This window comes from Drosophila sechellia, chromosome 2L, assembly GCF_004382195.2.
Source record: "Drosophila sechellia strain sech25 chromosome 2L, ASM438219v1, whole genome shotgun sequence".
In the NCBI taxonomy this organism is placed as follows: Eukaryota; Metazoa; Arthropoda; class Insecta; order Diptera; family Drosophilidae; genus Drosophila; species Drosophila sechellia.
Genome location: NC_045949.1, coordinates 14,946,008 through 14,964,662, shown reverse-complemented (window position 1 = coordinate 14,964,662; position 18,655 = coordinate 14,946,008). Strand labels below are relative to the sequence as shown.

Here is an 18,655-nt window from a genome sequence, read left to right as displayed (position 1 = left end):
CTTTCGATCAGTTCACTTCCAGCAGCTGCAATTGACTTTGCTTTTTGCCACTATATAGTATCGTATTCGAGATCAAAATGTCGACGATTGTGAGGAAACTTATCAGCACTGCAAATGCTGCCAAGCCAGTGGCTCCCTACAAGTAAGAAAACAATTACCTGTGAAAGCTGATGGGCACACCTCCTATTTCATTGTGATTAACCATTATGTAGCCAGGCTGTGGTGGCCGATCGTACTGTTTATGTGTCCGGATGTCTGGGTCTGGACAAGGACACCATGAAGCTGGTTCCTGGAGGACCCACTGAGCAAGCGGAGAAGGCGCTGGAGAATCTGGAGGCTGTTCTGAAGGCCGCCGATTCTGGAGTGGACAAAGTTGTCAAGAACACTGTGTTCTTGAAGGATCTCAACGATTTCGGGGCCGTCAATGAGGTCTACAAACGGGGTGAGTACTAGGTTTTGTGAATACTAAGCACTATTTATAAGCGTCGTTTATAATGCAATACCTACTGTATACACCGGCCTTTTGATCGCAATCGCCTGATAAGGCAATCGGCATCGTTAGCGCCTTATCGCCCATTTATTGTTTGCTGTAAACACTTTATGACAGCTATACTATATTTCCAAAAACAACTATGTATATGCTTTATGTTTCCTTATCTGCCGTTTCAGTGTTCAATAAGGATTTCCCGGCCCGCAGCTGTTTCCAGGTGGCCAAGCTGCCAATGGATGCTCTGGTGGAGATCGAGTGCATTGCCTTGACCGGATCCGTGGAGACAAAAACCGTGCAATAGCAACTAATGCCCAGTAAATTGTGAGAAAGTAGAGCCAAGTGAATAAAAAGAAAAGCGTAGGAAAAGTGCTGGAAAACGTAGTGATTTCAATACTGTTGTCAAATGAAGCCATAAATGCCGAGCAACATTTGTTGCAACATGCAGCAGCCGAGCGGCGAGCAACAGCATGCAACATGCAACGTGCAACAGGCTACGGACAACACACTTTGCATTTAAACCTTATATAGCTTACAATTTAGCGTGCGGCAATTTATCTTTGTTGTTGCTGCGGCTGCTGTGCGCCTTTTGTATTATATTTCATCAAATGTTGCTGCATAAATCACTGGCAGCAACAGCAGCCACTGCAGCACCAGCAACACTTGCAAGAGCAGCATGTTGCTAACGGTAGCCCGCTCAGACAAAGCGATTATTTCACATTCAAATTTAAAAGTTATTCATAATACCGACTTTGCGCTGTTGTTGCTGTTGTAGGACATTACCCATGCACTGCAGAAAATATAAAATATAATATAATATAAATTGGTTAAAAAACAATCGTAAGTAAGAAGCGTAAGTATTGGCCATCAAATAAAGTTTTGATTATTAATGCAGTTGTACGTGCATCTTCCATTTTTGTTGCCACCCCTTATTGTTTGCAGTGTATGCTCCATATTGATGCGGCTGCCTTTCAGGCTCTTTTCGCCTTTTACGGACCGCGACTCCCGGACTCGTGTTTTGTCTAGCATTTGTTTTGATTTTTATTTAAATTTCAGTGAATTTGTCTGCACTCGGCTGCCTTTCGATGATTTATTGTCCTTGTTGCAGCGAGTGCCTGGTGTGAATATGAGTGGTTGCGATGAGGCACGATTATGCGGTGCTTATGTTGCTATATGGCCGCGACTATTGCCCCAACTGCACCAGCCCAGCGAACCATTCATTTTGCAGCAACATTGTGCTGCATTTGCAGTCGCACCCGCACCCGCAGCGTGCAACATCCATGTTGATTTGACTGTGCCCCATAGTGTAATTAATTCGCGGCGCATCAGCCAAACAGACAGTCGTGCATAAATGGTAATAAATACGGCTGAGCTGACGACATCGGAGGAACACCTACGCAGAAGGGAACTTGAAGTGCGGCTAATTAATTTCGACGCACGACAAATGAAGCCGCAAAGGGCTCCTCGGTGAAAGTGCGCATAATTTACACGCACGGCTCAAAGGTTTATGCCCAAATTAAACTCGCAATTCTGTTGCACATTTTTGCCAATTTGCTTATCCGGCCAAGGGAGTACTAAAGGCATTGGTCATCGATGGGCAATTAAGAAAGCCACATGCGGTAGCCATCGCTGAATATCCGTTTACATATGTTTTTCGCCTGTTGCAAGTTGTCATAATTAAATTATTAACCGAATGCCGAGACCTTGTCGCAGGGTAATTAGTTCTTCAGCTGAGCTTTCACTCTCGCAGTCAGACTTCAAAACTTTTCTACGTGTATTTTTTAAAATTACTACTCTTTTAAACATGCGTTTATTGATAAAATTTTGTGTTCATAGTCCAATGAAATATTCTTATATCTCAAAAACCTCAAATCTTAACAGTTTATTTATATTCAGACACACGGAAAATCCAATCAATCATTTTGTTTTTGGCACTTACATAGTTATAGTTAACTATTGTTATCTGTATTACAAAATTTATAAATGGGCTAACTGAATTTTAAAGTCCAGCGCCTACTGAAAATACAGCATACTTTAAGGCTTTCATTTTAAAATACTACCATTCACAGAGAGCAACACGAATTTTGCAACACTGTTAGCTAGTGATGGGAAAAATTAAGTTATATAAATTATGATGAAATAAAATTTTAATATATTTGTAATAGTAATGAACCTTATAAATATAAAATTAATAGACATACAATCTAAAATAAAATAACACAATTAAATTAATATAAATAAAGAAATCAATAATAATTGAAAATAATCCTTATGCTTCTGCTTGTGATGCAAGCATCGTAAAAATTCACTTTTATTTTCTTTTAAATATAATTTTTCTTTAATAAATTAAATAAAAACTAACTAAATTCTCCCCAAATTGCTTGCGACGCCAAGTCAGTTTCTTTCCTATTCATTTTGGATTTGGAACTATCGACCAATGGAGAAGTACTATCGATAGCTATTACCATTCGCCTCGAAAAACAACAACAATTCTACTTCTGTCGCCCATCCCTATTAAAACCTACAATCAATATGAAATGCACGTAAACGTTTAAAAAAGAAACAAATTAAGCTATATAATAGTAGTGACTTTACTAATGCATTCGCACCGGTAAAATATATTTAGTTAGAGTGCAAATTGTGCGAAACGCAGTGGAAAGCCGTTTCGAAAGGCCAGGTACAAAAACATACGCACACAAGCGTAGCCCGTGAGACGGGCAGGCACCCACACGCACACACATATGTAACCCGTCTTTTCCATGACAAAGTGAAATAGAAGAATCGTTAAGACAATAAAGAAAGCAACAAAGTGAAAATAGAAGCATTGGCTCGATAACGTCTACCAATTGAATGCACATTCCCGGGACGTAGATTTATCGATCATCGGTCGGAAGTGCGTGCGAAAACAACGGTTCTTGTATTAATTGCACGTATATGTACATAACAATTATATTGTCGCCGTGTGAGTTTTTTTCACCGTTTCTTTCACGCAGAGAGATCGGATGGGCCAGCGAATCAATGTACATGCACATATATCCGATATCTGCGATATAGGCGGCGACAAAGGAAGTGACGGCGCAGTACGGCGGATTGGTATCCCGGGATATATCCGCAATTGCAAACTATTCGCGAATAAAACCAGCCGCTTCCCCAAATAGACATACACACACGGGCATATATATATGTATGTACACGCGTCTGCTTGTGTACATCGCGCTTGACACCCTAACATTTGCGTGGAATGTTTGCACAAATATACGAAACCAAAATGCTCATCTCGGCACCACCCTACGCGGATTGTCGTGTAAACATGCTGGGAGATCTGTGATAGAACTAATCCATTCACCTCTACTTATCTTTCAGGATAACACAAGGATAACCCAGGATAACTGTGCTCTCTTTGTGTGAACCATTGATTGCCGCCGAGGAAAGCAGGTTCCGTCATCGGAAAAGTCGGAGAAGCACCTGCTCTTCTTGCAGCTTCCTGCTCCGGAGTCAACCGCCAATAAAGTGGAGGAGCAGTGCCGACGCTTGCAAAGCATGAATCTTCGGGGAAATCCTCCCAAGAAGGAGGGCAAAATGCGCATTCGGGCCTTTCCGGTAAGAACCCACAATGGAGCATCGTTGAAACCACGATACACACTCTTAAGAGCGAACTGATATGAGATTATCTATTATCTGACAACACCGAAACTAATACAAACTTAAACCACAAATTGTAAAAACATTTTCATTTTAAGCTCAAACCCAAGAAATCACTATTAAGAAAGAATTTAATGGGGATAGAATGAAATACTTTCCACAGCAATTTGTATAATCCTAGATTATGCCAAACTTCTTCAAAGTTTTACGTTGAAGTGTTTGAGAAGGTTGAGTTATTTGCTTTACGTTATACAGTCCTAGTTGCAATTTGCGAAGGAATTTGAAAAACGTGATATAATCAATTGGAAACCCACGTTACTCGCTTTGCAGTTTTATAGCTCTGACACTAGATGAGAGTTGCACTGAAAAATCTGTCGATCACAGCGTGAACTTGCAAAATGTTTCGATAAGATAATGCCATTTGCGGGTATTAAGAGTTAGATAATTTTTATAAAACAATTAGCAGATTCACAGGTTAAGCGATTTCTCCCTACAAAATGTCAGGCGACAAGAAAAGCAAAAAACAAAAATCAAAAACAAATAAAAACATCAAAACACCAACCGGGGCCAGGGGAATTTTCAACACACATTTTAGTTTTTAAGTTACAACGAATTCAATCGTAGTTTTCGAGAAATTATTGTTGACCAACAACACACACGAAAAGACTGTGAACACCTGTATGTGGAGAGCAGGGTGAAGGGCGAGACCCGAATCGCGAGTAGAACTCTGGCCGGAGTACGGAGCACAGAGGAGGAGGAGGAGCAGCGGACCAGGAGTAGCAGAACCGCGCGGCGGATGTGACATTGAGGCCATCATCATTAAGTCGTCAAACCAAAGGCGGTACCGCAAGGCACCGGCTTCAGCAGCGGGCTATTATCCAGCCCCTTGCTCTCTGGCACTCAGTGACGAAGAGAGGAGCCACTACCGGCACAGGACGAGTGAGCTGGACCAGCGTAGCAATCTCATGCAAGGCCGCGATCCCCGCCAACAGCAGCCGGAGCCACTGAACAACCTCAACGCCAACGGCCGCTACCACAATCGCATGGTGGCCGGCTCCAACAACTTCAATGGCGCAACTGTCGGTAATGTGGACTCTGCCGTGCCTTGCCGGATTGCAAGGCAAAGCGTTCTTGGACAGCAGCATCAGGCGCGAAGCATGAACATCAATGTGCCCAACGCCTCCTCAATGCTGCAACACCAGCAGTCCCAGCATCGATTGTCCTCGCAGGGATTAGCTTCTGCCTCGCGGCGCAGTTATCACCTTGCCGCCAGCGGTGGCAGAGTTCGGGCTGATAACAGAACTAATACTAACTACCCACTCACGCCGACGCCACTTTCCATGCCAGATACAGCTCCTGCTGCTCCAGCTGTCGTTAAAACTGAACCTAGTGCAAGCACCTCTGGGCCATCAACCTCCGCTGCAGCGAGCGCAGAAAGTACAGAAAAACGTTTTAAGGAAATAGCACGGAAGTACCCACTATGGCTGCCGGAGTACAAGCGAAGGGCCTTCAATGTTAGCCAACCATCTGATAAAAACCAGGGATTTTAACTTTTAGTAGTGTTGCTAAGAAGCGAAATTCTTAAGAAGATCCCTATAATCTTACATTACATTATGCATATTTACAAGTTTTAATCCCTGAAAAAATTAGTTCTTAACTATCCAAGCTGATAATCTTCCATTTCTCTTCCAGGCCTCCATGGACGAGAAGTACGTGGAGACCATTTGGGCCAGCTTAAAGAATGCCATCCAGGAGATACAGAAAAAGAACAACTCCGGACTGTCGTTTGAACAGCTCTACCGGAATGCGTACAACATGGTGCTGCACAAGCACGGCAATAGACTGTATTACGGTCTGAGGGAGGTCGTCTCAGAGCACCTGGAGCACAAGGTGCGGGCGGACGTGCTGGAGGCTTTGCACAGCAATTTCCTACCCAAGTTAAACCAGGCCTGGACAGACCACCAGACATCTATGGTGATGATCCGCGACATACTCATGTACATGGATAGAGTTTATGTGCAGCAGCGCGAGGTGGACAATGTGTACAATTTGGGATTAATTTTGTTCAGGGATCAGGTATGAATATCTTTGTTTATATTTCGTTGGAAATATATTTTTATCGCCCTTTTCATTACCAGGTGGTTCGCTATTCTGAGATTCAAAAGGCCCTGCGAGAGAAGTTGCTGGGCATGGTGATGGAGGAACGTCATGGCGAAGCCATTAACCATCTGGCTATCAAGAATGCTTGCAGTATGCTGATCACCCTGGGAATTAACTCGCGCACTGTCTACGAAGAGGACTTTGAAAAGCCCTTCCTTGCGCAATCGGCGGCGTTTTACAAATTCGAGTCGCAGAACTTTCTTGCCGAGAACAACGCTGGCGTTTACATCAAGAAAGTGGAGGCGCGCATCACGGAGGAATCTTCCCGGGCAGCGCTGTATCTCGATAAGGATACGGAGCCCCGCATTGTGCGCGTGGTCGAAGAAGAGTTGATCAAAAAGCACATGCGACCCATTGTTGAAATGGAGAACTCGGGCGTGGTGTACATGATAAAGAACTCAAAGACCGAGGATCTGGCCTGCACATATAAGCTTTTCTCGCGCCTGAAGGAGGAGGGCCTCAAGGTGATAGCGGACACAATGTCGGCATATCTGCGAGAGCAAGGACGCATGCTGGTTAAGGAAGAAGAAAACGGCAACACGAATCCCATAACATTCGTGCAGAACTTGCTGGATCTCAAGGACCGCTTCGACCAGTTTCTGGTGCACTCGTTTGCCAACGATCGCATATTCAAAAACGTCATCTCATCCGATTTTGAACATTTCTTGAACCTAAATAACAAATCCCCGGAGTATCTATCGCTATTCATCGATGACAAACTGAAAAAGGGTGGCAAGGGAGTGAGTATAATTTATAATTTGCTTTCTGAAATGTATTAATCCTGTCTATTACTTGTCCACAGATGAGCGAACAGGAAATTGAGTCCATCTTGGATAAGACAATGGTCCTCTTCCGTTTCCTATTGGAGAAAGATGTCTTTGAGCGCTATTACAAGACGCATTTAGCCAAGAGATTGCTGCTGAACAAATCAGTCTCTGATGATTTCGAGAAGAATATGATATCAAAACTAAAGGTAGGTTAAGTTGTTAAGTTGGTATCTAAGCATAATTAGTCATCGCTTTGAACTCTATTATTGCAGACTGAATGCGGCTGTCAATTCACCTCGAAGTTAGAGGGGATGTTTAAAGATATGTCAGTCTCCAATACGATCATGGATGAGTTTAAGAACTTTGTAAATAATAACAATTTATCCCTTGGCGGTGTGGAGCTAACGGTACGCATACTAACCACTGGTTTTTGGCCCACACAGGTAAGCTTGAAATGTTCCATAAGTATGTGAATAGGTTTACTTAGCTTCAATTTCCCTTATAGACAGCAACTCCGAACTGCAATATACCCGCCGCTCCGCGTGAAGCCTTTGACATTTTCAAGAACTTCTATCTAAATAAGCACTCAGGACGTCAATTGACGTTACAGCCACAAATGGGTGAGCTACTAATATAATATTCTTGTTTAAGCATCTGTATTTATACCTACCCCTTTGATTAGGAACCGCCTATATCAACGCTGTGTTTTATGGCCGCAAGGCAGTTGAAAGTGAAAAGGATAAAGATGCACCCAGCTCCAGTTCAAGCGGCTGTGCGGTGCCCACCACCACACGCAAGCACATATTGCAAGTGTCCACCTACCAGGTAAGCTAAAACATCTTTTAGTTTGCTCCTTTCATTGATCTAAAACAAATATTTCATATTCCAAAATTAGATGTGCGTGCTACTGCTGTTTAATAACCGCGACGTACTCACCTACGATGACATACACCAGGAGACGGACATACCGGAACGGGAGCTCGTCCGAGCACTACAATCGTTGTCCATGGGCAAACCCGCTCAGCGTTTGCTAGTACGGAATTCTAAAACGAAAACTAAGGACATTGAGCCCACGGATGAGTTTTACGTAAACGACGCCTTCAACTCCAAATTCCACAGGTTAGATATAATTTTCAGTGAGTTGGAACGACGCCTGGTAATAATATCGAAACTATTTTAGGGTGAAGATACAAACGGTAGCCGCCAAGGGAGAATCAGAGCCAGAGCGGAAGGAGACGCGCGGAAAGGTCGACGAGGATCGTAAGCACGAGATCGAAGCGGCTATTGTGCGCATAATGAAGGCCCGCAAGCGTCTGGCTGTAAGTATACGTTTTGCTATCTGTTTGGATTGTGATTTAACTATGATTCCTGTTTTTATTTTCCTAGCACAACTTGCTAGTATCAGATGTGACGTCGCAGCTGAAGTCGCGCTTCTTGCCCTCGCCCGTGTTTATCAAAAAGCGCATTGAGGGCCTCATCGAGCGCGAGTATCTGCAACGATCGCCGGAAGATCGCAAAGTGTACAACTACTTGGCCTAAGTGGCCCACTAAAAGTAGCAGAGCGTCTTGAGCAGGATCCGGATCACACTCATCTTCAAATCGCCAGGGCTTGCACTCTAACAGAAAAAAAAACAATCTGCAGCTCGGACAGAATGGCCTGAGCATACGAGCGGCATTGATATGGCGGATACTGACCACGAATATAGATGACCGCCAGCCAATAACCCGAATACATAAATATATCAATTAGTGCGCGCCCCGAATCGTGAAATTTCGTTTCGCAATCCATTTTGTAAGCCTGACATTCAAAATTCAACAGTTAAAAATGCTTTTGGATAAGGCACCACCATAATTATTATCCCTCTAATATATTTCTTGATATTCTCTAATTACTGTTTATGGTCATTTCTTTGCGCATAACAAGTGTATAGCAGTAAGCCCAAACAACCACACACACCTGCACCACCACCCCATTCAGAGCCACAACCACACCACATCCACCCACAAGAATCGTACGCAAAGCAAGATAAGAGAAATAATAATGCATAATGCAGCCCCTAATTGTAAGCAGCTCAGTAAAAGGTAAAGAAGCAACAACAGAAATTTAAGCAAAAAATATTAATAACTATAAATATAGCTAAAGTAATAAATTTATAAATGAATTATGAATTTTAGAGAGCGTTTGATGTACATTTATACGTGTCTGTCCCGATCCAAATCCAAATCCAAATAAATGCCCAGCTTCATCATTCATCCCACGTTTTGAGATCCATGTGAACAGAACGCAAGGATTGCAATGACTATTCATATGCCTCTATCTTCATTTTTTGTGTACGCCCCCAGCATGTGTTGAACGTGAAGTGATTATGATAATCTGTACGAAAGTTGTATCTATTAGTTGATATGTGGAATCAATTCCAGCCATACACATGTATGTAGGCAACACTTCTGTAATGGATTTGAGTTAAGTAGGACACATTGAATTGATTTTGAAAAACAGTTTAACGCCGAACCGAAAGCAAGAAAACGGAAGCAAACGCGATCTAAACACTGTAAATAAATTTTGTTCTTACATAAAAGAGAAATCGATATAAATAAAACGTATAATGAGCGTTAACACAGTTGTTGTCTATCTTTTAAAAGGATTTTAAAATATTTTCAATGAAATGCTTTTATTCGACTGTACAATAAAACGAATTTGGTAACAATTTAAATCTGCAAAAATATATTGTTTTCAATTGGAGCTCAACATATAGTTTAAAATTTGGGATGGGCAAGACTGAATTCTTGTTTTATTCTTCTCTGAATCATTCGAAATTTTTTAGTTCTTAATCTTTAAATTCGTTGTTTTTGCAGCTGGGTTCGTAACACTTTTCACAGATATTATTGTGTAACCGCATTGAACGATCATATAGGAGTTATCAATGCGGCCAAACAAACTTATCCCTTAGCAAATACGCAGCGGATGAGTTAACAATTATACGAAATTGGCAGAACCGAAACCGCAACTTGGGCAAACAGCGATGACTTGCGCATATTGTGTAAGATACATATGTATATCGTGAGCCCGGCCAAAAATTCAGACTGCTAAGTTCTTGGGTAAACACGGAGCGATCCAATTCGATTCGCGAAGCACTGATAAGCGCTGAGAGTCCGTCGAGTTCCCCAACTGGCGAGAGAGCCGCTCTTGGCGGTTGGCGTGGAGCGAGTGGTGTAGCGCTCAGTTCGCTTTAGTTGGCGATCGCGAACGGAGCCCAGACGAGACGCGCGGAATTCGGATCGGGGCAAGAAATAAAAAAAAAACAAGAACAACATGCTGAAACCGTATACTTAATACGCGTGTGTGTGGCTCAAAAACAAGAAAAATATAAATAAACAAAACTACATTGCTACGTCAGAAGACTGCAGACAAAAGATATGAACGCAGCGCGCTGAGCTGCTTGACGTCGCCGCCAAGGTTCGAATCAGATATATTCTCTCGTTGTTTTTCCTTTTTTTTTATTTTTCTTCCGCCCATTTTTGTGTTGTTTTTAATAAGTTTACAACTTTACAACTGTTTTTTTTTGTGATTTTTGTACTTTCGTGAGTGCACTTGCGCCAAGTGATTTGTGATTTGCGATTTGTGATTTGCGTGCAGTTGAAGGCGAGGAGAACTGCATTCGATCTTTCGATCAGCAGTGCCTTGAGATTGCCGTTTTCGAAGTGAACGTTCCGATGTGGAAACCTTAAGCTCGTACTCATGTCTAATTACACAAGCTATTCCCTGGCAGACTAAATCAGCTCCAAATCGGCTCTAAGTAAGAGGAACGTGGTAATTACATTTCGAATTGATATCATGGCCAGTCGCCAAGCCGGTTTCGTCCTAGACGCCAAGTCCATGGGTCTGAATCCGTCGAGACCTGCATCGCCACCGCCGCCAACATCATCATCTGCCAGTCAAAAGTGTCGGCAAGTGCAGCCAACCGAAACGAGTGCCTCGCGTCCACATCATGAATCGACGCTGGAAGCCTCATCCCCTCATCAGTGCACTGCCAGCACCGAGGCTATGACCACCGATCATTACCGCTGTCTGATCCAGAAGCTGCGGGACGCCAACGGCGATGCTGGCAATATGAGCTTCGAGCTGAACAGCATATTTCTGAAACGGCTGGACGAGATTGACTGCCTAGATGAGCGCGAGGGTGATGACACGGTGAGATTCGTTGTACATCAAGGAAGCTATCTATTGAAACTAGTTCTTGAGACGGTTTATCAGCAATAATTCTAGAAAAATCCCTGTTCAGATAAATTATTTCATAAGAACCATTATCATACTCTTGTAGCACACCTGCCAGTTGCGTCTGGTCACTTTCCAGGAGTGGGTGGATTTCCTGCTCCACGTGAACAGCGTGATCCTGGGCAACGTGTCGGACTTGGAGAAGGAGGCGTACAGCAAGATCGTTTCCTGCTGTCAGTCTGTCCAAGTGCGACAGCAGCATACCCTCGAGGAGAATCGCAGGCTGCGGGAGGACATCTGTGCGATCATAGAACGCGTGCAGACTTCTCCTAACTGCAATAACTTTGACTTCAACGGCATTTCCCTAGAGACGCTGACCGTTAACCAATTGCGGGGCGTGGGAAAGGATCACGCCCACGCGGAATGCGAGAGCGAGAAGGTAGGCCATAGATCCTTGAAGGGAAAAGGCGGCGGTGATTCCAAGCTCAAGTGTGACCCGAAGTCCCACAAGAGCGAGAAATCTAAATGATTGTCTCGCTAACTAAATACGTACATTTTGTGCTGCTTTTAATAAAATTTGATATTAGGTTCAGCGATTTTTAAAGCTTCGCTTTGACTGGAGTTTCACTTTGTTTACAGATGAGCGAGAGCATGAGGTCCTTAGTCGGCGAGATAGCCGCCAAGCATGACGAGATCGGCGAACTAAAGTCGCAGATCAATGCCTTGGACGAGGTTGTGCACACGGCCAGGCAGAAGCTACTTTTGAAGGATCAGTGCATAGCACAGCTCAATCAACAGGTGAGATATCCTTTTGTGGCATTACTCAACCAGAAATCTGCATATGTGTATCGTGTGCTTATGTAATTCATTCTATTCGTTGGTTAAAAAAAAAAAACATCATCATCGTCGTCAGGTGACGTTACTCATTATTGAGCTCAGTTAATTATAGATTCAGTGCACTACTTTCCTTATCGCTTAATCGGCTGTTTAAACGTACAATCGAAAACTCAATCGAGTATCTTTTTAGTGAAATGCCGAACTTCTTGGTAAAATTTTCAGTGTATTCAATCTAATAGGACATCGAAACTTTCTAACTAGCTTTTTTTTACATTTCGAAAACCGTGAAAACAGCTGCAAGAGATCACCCGGTGCATTGAGTCCAGGGATCAGGCCAGCATGGAGGAGTCGCCCAACGATACACTGACCGCGGACACGATTACAAGCGGTATGCTCGATGATCTCTCGATCCACGACACCCAGGAGAGCGAAATGCTGCGACTGCTGAACACGGAGCTCAATGATCTGCTCGATCTGCACAACAAACAGGAGTTCCAGACCATAGAGAGTTGGCGAAAACGTCTGTCCTGCTTCATCGGAAAACTGGTGAGGGATTCTGCTGAGCGTTAGCATATCCTTTTCGATTACACCTTCTTTCCTTATCAAAGGCATCCGAGCGTGAGGACACTGTGAAAAAACTGGAGAGCATTCGTAGTAATCTGAAAATCCTCCAGTCGGACCTTGATCAATCCTGCCTCAACTCAACTGATTCCGAATCAAGGCCCTGTAATCTGGACGCGGATGCTCAGATGCTGGAAGCTCTACGTAGACGCCTGCTCAGCCTTAGCCAAGTCAATCGAGAACTGCACGGAAAGTACCAGCGCCTGGACACCGAGTCGAAAAGTGAGTATATCTGATTCTCGATACTTTCGCTATAACTATTTCCCTTTGCAAAAAGTCAAAATTTCAGAGCTGGAGGCGAGGCTTGAATCGGAAATCGGCGTTTTTCAAAGAAATAACGATGTTCTAAGGGAGATCGCCGAACTCCTCTGCTCGTTGGTGAGTTCTTCATTATTCTGCAGGATTGCAGGAAATGCATATTACAAATATGTGCACCATTTCAGGGTTCCAAGGAGTTCTCCTACAACGAAATCTACGACGAATCCTCGAAAGAAAATCCATTTTGTACGGCCATTGCGAAAATGTTTGCAAAGACATTCGAGCAGAAGAAAAATCAAGTGACAATTGTGAGTATCTGACGGCTTTGATTGCATCGCAAGTAACCAATAACCGATTCCAATAACCCCGGTTGTCATATCAAATGCAGGAATGCGATACGAAAACACCTTCCCAAACAAGGAAGCCAACCAAAGCCACCAAAATCCCGGGAGCCACGGCAAAAACAAACAAACAACAACCAACAACTAAACCTTCAAACAAGCCAACGACAACTAAAACTATACCAACGAAAAAGACAACTACAACGTTTAGGACCTCCAAGTAACTATGTCACTTGTTGGGCCTCCTAAACAGTTAGTCTAATCTAAGCCACGTTAAGTAGTTCGTATAGTCTAGCTTAAAGTTTGTCGTTCTTAAGTTATTTATCATCGCGATAGTTCGCCACGAAAACTCAACTCTATATGGCAAAAATCTATATCTATCTATATATGGTTAAACAGAAACTAGAATCACAGATTGCTGAAATGAATAGTTTTAACAAGATTATTCTTAACTAGTTTTAAATAAAGTTTCTTTCATATCCCAACCTAATTATGAGCTTGAAATACATTTCCGATATCCGTTTCAGCACATAGAACTTTCTTCTTATGTGGTAAACGACATTCGCCTTCACATATATACTCGGTACAGTATATACTCGGTAAATCCTGGCTGGATTGGCAAAAGGACTACTCTGTTGCCATTCGAGTCCCCGATTTATTTACCCATATATGTATATATATTTGGCCCAGACACAAAAGAAAGAGATCCACTTCACTCCTTCCGCCGGGCAAATGTCTACATACGACAAATACAAATCGTTTGCCAATGTGTTTATTGTGGAAACTCGGCTGTATGTTCAACTGCAATTGCCCCCGAGGGGGAGCACCTTCTGCCCTCCAGCCAGTGAATCCAGCGAATCGGAAATAGGTTTCGTGTTATTTATTTACCCACAATCGACACGCGATTCCGGCGAGCAGTGATATGCATATTGATGAGTGCCGCCGGGATTGGGACTTCACTGACTAGGACTGCTCGTGATCCTCGTGACTGCAAGGAACACGAACCCTAACATCGATCTCGATCTATGCCCTAAGTAGCTCATAATTGATTGAGCTCAGTGCACATACAAATATTTAGTAACTTCCTAAATAAATGTTTATTTAGATGACTGATGACTGACTGGGTGTGAACTATAATCAAAGTCGCTACTCACGCCATCATCTCTTTGGCGAAACTGTCGGGCGCAAAATCAAACACAACTCGGCAGGAAGCCCCAGCAGCGGAGCAGTTCGCTTCAGAATCCTGTCATCCGTCGGCGGATTTGGCCGTTTAGTCGCGTGAAGCGAATCAAGGAACGTGCCAGGAATAACGCGCCAAATCCTCGCCATCCAATTTACGAGCCGTAATTAGTCGCCTAAGTCGCGCTACGTCGATTTGAATATCTTTAGTCTTTGAAAAGCGAAAGGAAAATCGAGCAATTAGCCCGGAAATTGTAAGGTGCAAACGCGCGGAGAAAGTTGGCCAAAAGTGCAAATTGTTTTCGAGTGCTTTTGCAAAAGAAGGGCGCGAAGTGCAGTCAAGAAAGTTGGTGGTGCGAACCGTAAATGTGCAAATGGAGGCGATGGAAAAAGCGAATTGCTGGGCTCCGCTAATGGGTTTAATGACAGACAAGGAATCATAAGAATTCATTGCCCCCGTCCCAATCGATTTTCACATTTCCCCGAGCCTGAGTTCTGAGCTTAGCTATCAATTTCGTACTCCTAACCCCCATCCCACCCACTGCAATATAATATGCCTTTAAAAGTGTTTTAGGTGCGCCGAGCCACGCTTCCGAACCACTTCCCTCCCCTCATCATTCATAAATATCCATATATCTATCGTATCCAAGAAGTAGACAGACGATAATATAGTATTCGCTGCCACCCGCTGCAACTAACTTTATTTTCAAATCGTGTCAAACCGTCGGGCCGCGCAAATAATAATATCTATAAAACTGGGGGAAGTCAGCCCCCTCCCTCCCCCCACACTCATCAACAAACTTGTGTGTTGCCAAAGTGCCAAAGAAGCGAAACTTTGAAACCGGAAACCCGAAACCTTGCCACTTCCTACGTTTCGAATTGGTTTTATTTTCGTGACAAACTTTTAATAGCAATATTATTGAAATGAAATGAAACGGTAATGAAGACGAAATTCGTCTGGGTGATATATTTGCAAGATATATTTGTGAGCTCGGCGGCACGAAGGCTCCATTCCCAGGCATTCGACACCGAAAACGATTTGAACACAAAGATACATCCGCGTATCTGCAATCGACAATTGACAACTGACAGGTGATTTCGTGCGCGGATTTGCAGGCAATTAGTTACCGATTTCTGAGTGGCCATGGTAAGCCTCGAGTGCAGCGGTACCAACCAGTGCGCCACAACTCAATTTGCATTTGTAGAACACAGGCAACAGCTCCACCGATTGCCCCCACCGCCAGCAGTTGGAGCACACGCTGCTCCACTGCCAGACCGAGTCGGATCTGCTGCAGGCCACCCGGGATAATTACCTCAGCATCATCGATGAGTTCAAAAGGGATCTCGAGGAGCTGACCGAACAGGTGGAGCAGCAGCAGCAGCAGCTGCAGCAGAGCTCACTAGCCAGCCAATCCTGCCCAGAGCCCGAGCTCCACTTCGTCGCTCCGTCACGGATCAACTGTGAACTGGAGATACAAGTTGGACCCACTAAAGCACACATTTCCAAAATTGCTCTTAATCGTTTCTCTGATTTCTCGCCCACTATTTTCCCCACCAGAACGAACACCTTTCCTGCCAAGTCGAGGGACTGCAGGAAAATCTAAAGGATCGAGATAACCAGATTAGCCAGCTGCAGACCATGATCAATAGCTACTCCGATTTCAGCGAGAACAATCGGCTCAAAGAAGAGATGCATGTCCTCAAACAGAAGAATTGTGAGTGTAAACTTATAATTTCTAAATTAAAGCTTTTTTTAATCGTTTTTTCTATATATATTACCAGGTGATCTATCCCGCCAACTGCGGGAACTCCCTTCCCTGCTGAAAACCCAAGAAGATCAAAGCGTGGAGCTCTGCACGAAGTACGAAAGCCTGATGGCCAGCTTCGAGGATCAGTGCCAGGAGCTCAAGGGCGCCAAGAGGAAAGCGCAGAGCCTGCAAACGCGACTGGATCAGGTGGAGCAGCTGCAGAATGAGCTGAGAACAGAGGTGGTAACCGACTATTGTCGCCCTTGGGCACAAATAAAACTGAGCGATTATGAATTTCAGCGCAAAATCCTGCGAGAGGAGGTGATCGCTTTGAAGGAGAAGGAGGCTGTGTCCGCGGGACGTGATCGGGCACTTCAAGAGCAACAAAAGAGTGCCCAGTTGGAGATGGAGAAGATGCGCGATCTTGTTCGGAAAATGCAGGGCCATCTGCAGCTGGATGACATCCGGCATCGCGAAAGTATCCAGCGGATGAACGAGACAACTGAGTCTCTGCGGGAGGAGTTGCGCATCATTTCGGAAAATTGCCAGCAAATGCAGATCCGCCTAAAGTAGGTAATTTTCCAGGATAGAGTGCATCCATATAAAAGCAGCTGCCATGTTCTCTCTTCCCGCCAGCCAACAGACCGAAGTTAACCAGCAGCAGGAGCAGATTATCGACTCCTTTCGAAAATGGAAGGATGCCCAGGTTAGAGCCGATGAGGCGATGCGTCATTGCGCCAAGCGGGCCGAGGAACACATCCACATGCTGTTGGAAGAAAACCGGACGTTGGCCGAGGATTATCGCAATCTATTCCGGGACTACAAGCTTTTGGAGACGGAGATAAAGAGAGTTAAGCAGGCTGTCAACTGCGCGTCCAGTTCCGCGATAAATTGTCCACCTCCGACAAGTGGCGGTCTGGCCAATCCCGAGGCAGGGAACGATGTGAGTTGGAAATATACAAATCTTTCACACTTTTTATATGCCAAAATGCCACCAAAACCATCTATAAACCATGTAAAACTTGAATTCTTCCTTCATTTTCAAAAAGCCTGTTCCAAATTTTGCCGAATTGGATAACCATTGGACTTCTAAAACGGGCAGCTGGAATTAAAATAACATTTTCTAACTTGTATAACCTATCGGTGACTTCCGCAGATGGCCAGGCGATTGCAGAACTTGACCAGCACCTCCCAGCGGATTTTTAACCAGAATCAGACTATAAGCGATCAGTACTGCAACCTATTGATCTCAGGAAGTCCAGCTGGAATTGGGCAACCAGTGGCCCAATCCATATTGCGGCGTACTCGATCGTCAGAGGGTCAGTCGTAGGAGTCGCCAGGATTTGCATGCCCCTCCTCCTTCCATTTAAAAATCGTTCTCACCCAAAATCTCTATGCCATCAAGACTTTGGAGGCGCGTAACTTGTAAATTATCTTTGTAAATTGTGGTAGAAAATAAAAACTAAGTGCTTGTGTAATCTTGGTAATAATGTGATCACTGATACGAACAAGGATACAGATGCTATCAGCTTCTGTGGACCCAGCGGAGCTATTTGCTTTCATCCTGTTGGATAAGTTTGGTTCTTTCGCTGATTGCTATCAGGGCCATTTTGATTTGGGCCCTTTTCTTGACGCTTTCTTCGCGCAGGACATCGGATTGCTTGGTCAAGATCTTGACGCGGGTGTCACAGAAGCGTTCTGCCTCCGGAATGCTCATATCGAGGAACACATTCTTGCCCACATCGACCAGAATGCTGTCCATTTTCCGGACGCGAGCCTGCATGAATACGTTGCTGCCGATGTTGACTTGCGTTTTGTAGCCATCTGGTAGGTGGGTGTCGAAGGTCTGGAGGGTGTTCTTCAGCTGTACGTACTCCATGATCTCCTCGTTGTACTGCCCGATGCACTTCTCCAGCTGTCTGAGATCCTCTTTCAGCACCTCGTTGATGAACTCCTCAATTTGGGTGATGCGCGCCTGGTTTGCATCCTGCCTGTAAGTGGGTCTTACATTTGCTGCATTCACTTGTATTTTAATACACTTACTCGGCTTTTCTGTGAGCTTCTGTGTTGCGTTTTGGATTTACTTGCATTGTTTCGGCATTAAAAAGAAATCAAAATTTATTGGGATGTCTGGTTTGTTTACTTCTTGCTTCTTCTTCTCTTCGGGATAGCGGCAAGTAGATGTTATCGATAGACAGCAGTAGTTTCAATTAAGCTATATTCAAGCTAAATGTTAAGACCATTAAAGAGCTCATAATTAAAGCAAATAAAGAAATACGAAATATATATAATAATTAATTAATTAACTTAAATAAATAAGCGCTTTTTTCAACAAAAAAAGCAAAATTTTCGATTTTAGTATTCATTATTTTACTGGTAAGTTTTAGCACATTTTTTAG

At 43.8% G+C, this 18,655-nt stretch overlaps 5 protein-coding genes across 11 annotated transcripts; 4 read left to right on the top strand and 1 right to left on the bottom strand.

Annotated features, from left to right (window-relative positions):
- Positions 1-871, top strand: LOC6611347 (rutC family protein UK114). Its single transcript, XM_002035857.2, has 3 exons — positions 1-142; positions 213-442; positions 670-871. The coding sequence occupies exons 1-3, from the start codon at positions 78-80 to the stop codon at positions 789-791; spliced, it is 417 nt and encodes a 138-aa protein (XP_002035893.1). The 5' UTR covers positions 1-77; the 3' UTR covers positions 792-871.
- Positions 872-2,990: 2,119 nt separating this feature from the next.
- LOC6611346 (cullin-3-A) lies at positions 2,991-9,677 on the top strand. 3 transcript variants are annotated; one of them, XM_032718675.1, is made up of 11 exons: positions 2,991-3,164; positions 3,851-4,087; positions 5,822-6,205; positions 6,268-7,029; positions 7,092-7,262; positions 7,329-7,499; positions 7,562-7,676; positions 7,739-7,881; positions 7,952-8,175; positions 8,237-8,375; positions 8,443-9,677. In XM_032718675.1, exons 2-11 carry the CDS (start codon positions 4,028-4,030, stop codon positions 8,593-8,595), a joined length of 2,322 nt encoding a protein of 773 aa, XP_032574566.1. In that variant the 5' UTR covers positions 2,991-3,164; positions 3,851-4,027; the 3' UTR covers positions 8,596-9,677. The 3 variants fall into 3 exon arrangements, with proteins under 3 accessions (XP_032574566.1, XP_032574606.1, XP_032574526.1); XM_032718715.1 differs by lacking the exon at positions 2,991-3,164 and adding an exon at positions 3,481-3,671; XM_032718635.1 differs by lacking the exons at positions 2,991-3,164; positions 3,851-4,087 and adding an exon at positions 4,708-5,643.
- A 607-nt stretch (positions 9,678-10,284) lies between these two features.
- On the top strand, positions 10,285-13,819 carry LOC6611345. 2 transcript variants are annotated; one of them, XM_032718808.1, is made up of 9 exons: positions 10,285-10,867; positions 10,923-11,248; positions 11,379-11,711; positions 11,912-12,070; positions 12,404-12,655; positions 12,718-12,952; positions 13,008-13,108; positions 13,174-13,296; positions 13,377-13,819. In XM_032718808.1, exons 2-9 carry the CDS (start codon positions 10,934-10,936, stop codon positions 13,551-13,553), a joined length of 1,695 nt encoding a protein of 564 aa, XP_032574699.1. In that variant the 5' UTR covers positions 10,285-10,867; positions 10,923-10,933; the 3' UTR covers positions 13,554-13,819. The 2 variants fall into 2 exon arrangements, with proteins under 2 accessions (XP_032574699.1, XP_032574666.1); XM_032718775.1 differs by having other exon boundaries at positions 10,285-11,248.
- Positions 13,820-14,563: 744 nt separating this feature from the next.
- LOC116801120 (A-kinase anchor protein 9) lies at positions 14,564-17,700 on the top strand. Of its 4 annotated transcripts, none has more exons than XM_032718916.1 (7): positions 14,566-15,655; positions 15,714-15,986; positions 16,067-16,223; positions 16,291-16,496; positions 16,557-16,825; positions 16,893-17,199; positions 17,306-17,505. In XM_032718916.1, exons 1-7 carry the CDS (start codon positions 15,653-15,655, stop codon positions 17,366-17,368), a joined length of 1,278 nt encoding a protein of 425 aa, XP_032574807.1. In that variant the 5' UTR covers positions 14,566-15,652; the 3' UTR covers positions 17,369-17,505. The 4 variants fall into 4 exon arrangements, with proteins under 4 accessions (XP_032574845.1, XP_032574900.1, XP_032574807.1 ...); XM_032718872.1 differs by having other exon boundaries at positions 14,568-15,655; positions 17,413-17,700; XM_032718954.1 differs by lacking the exon at positions 17,306-17,505 and having other exon boundaries at positions 14,564-15,655; positions 16,868-17,002.
- On the bottom strand, positions 17,700-18,429 carry LOC6611344 (protein UXT homolog). The gene is made up of 2 exons (XM_002035854.2): positions 18,300-18,429; positions 17,700-18,247 (listed from the first exon to the last, which is right to left on the bottom strand). The coding sequence occupies exons 1-2, from the start codon at positions 18,344-18,346 to the stop codon at positions 17,806-17,808; spliced, it is 489 nt and encodes a 162-aa protein (XP_002035890.1). The 5' UTR covers positions 18,347-18,429; the 3' UTR covers positions 17,700-17,805.
- Between the last annotated feature and the right edge of the window lie 226 nt (positions 18,430-18,655).

Bases quoted from the DNA above. Each gene is read 5' to 3' on its own strand.
- LOC6611347 (XM_002035857.2), top strand. From the start codon at position 78: ATGTCGACGATTGTGAGGAAACTTATCAGCACTGCAAATGCTGCCAAG. The intron at 143-212 runs GTAAGAAAACAA...ACCATTATGTAG, and splicing joins AAGCCAGTGGCTCCCTACAA to CCAGGCTGTGGTGGCCGATC. The intron at 443-669 runs GTGAGTACTAGG...CTGCCGTTTCAG, and splicing joins CAATGAGGTCTACAAACGGG to TGTTCAATAAGGATTTCCCG.
- LOC6611346 (XM_032718635.1), top strand. From the start codon at position 5,095: ATGCAAGGCCGCGATCCCCGCCAACAGCAGCCGGAGCCACTGAACAAC. The intron at 6,206-6,267 runs GTATGAATATCT...TTTCATTACCAG, and splicing joins TAATTTTGTTCAGGGATCAG to GTGGTTCGCTATTCTGAGAT. The intron at 7,500-7,561 runs GTAAGCTTGAAA...TTTCCCTTATAG, and splicing joins CTGGTTTTTGGCCCACACAG to ACAGCAACTCCGAACTGCAA.
- LOC6611345 (XM_032718775.1), top strand. From the start codon at position 10,892: ATGGCCAGTCGCCAAGCCGGTTTCGTCCTAGACGCCAAGTCCATGGGT. The intron at 12,953-13,007 runs GTGAGTATATCT...CTTTGCAAAAAG, and splicing joins CCTGGACACCGAGTCGAAAA to TCAAAATTTCAGAGCTGGAG. The intron at 13,297-13,376 runs GTGAGTATCTGA...TATCAAATGCAG, and splicing joins AGAAAAATCAAGTGACAATT to GAATGCGATACGAAAACACC.
- LOC6611344 (XM_002035854.2), bottom strand. From the start codon at position 18,346: ATGCAAGTAAATCCAAAACGCAACACAGAAGCTCACAGAAAAGCCGA. The intron at 18,248-18,299 runs GTAAGTGTATTA...ACCCACTTACAG, and splicing joins GAAGCTCACAGAAAAGCCGA to GCAGGATGCAAACCAGGCGC.
- LOC116801120 (XM_032718872.1), top strand. The intron at 16,224-16,290 runs GTGAGTGTAAAC...ATATATTACCAG, and splicing joins TGTCCTCAAACAGAAGAATT to GTGATCTATCCCGCCAACTG. The intron at 17,200-17,412 runs GTGAGTTGGAAA...TGACTTCCGCAG, and splicing joins ATCCCGAGGCAGGGAACGAT to ATGGCCAGGCGATTGCAGAA.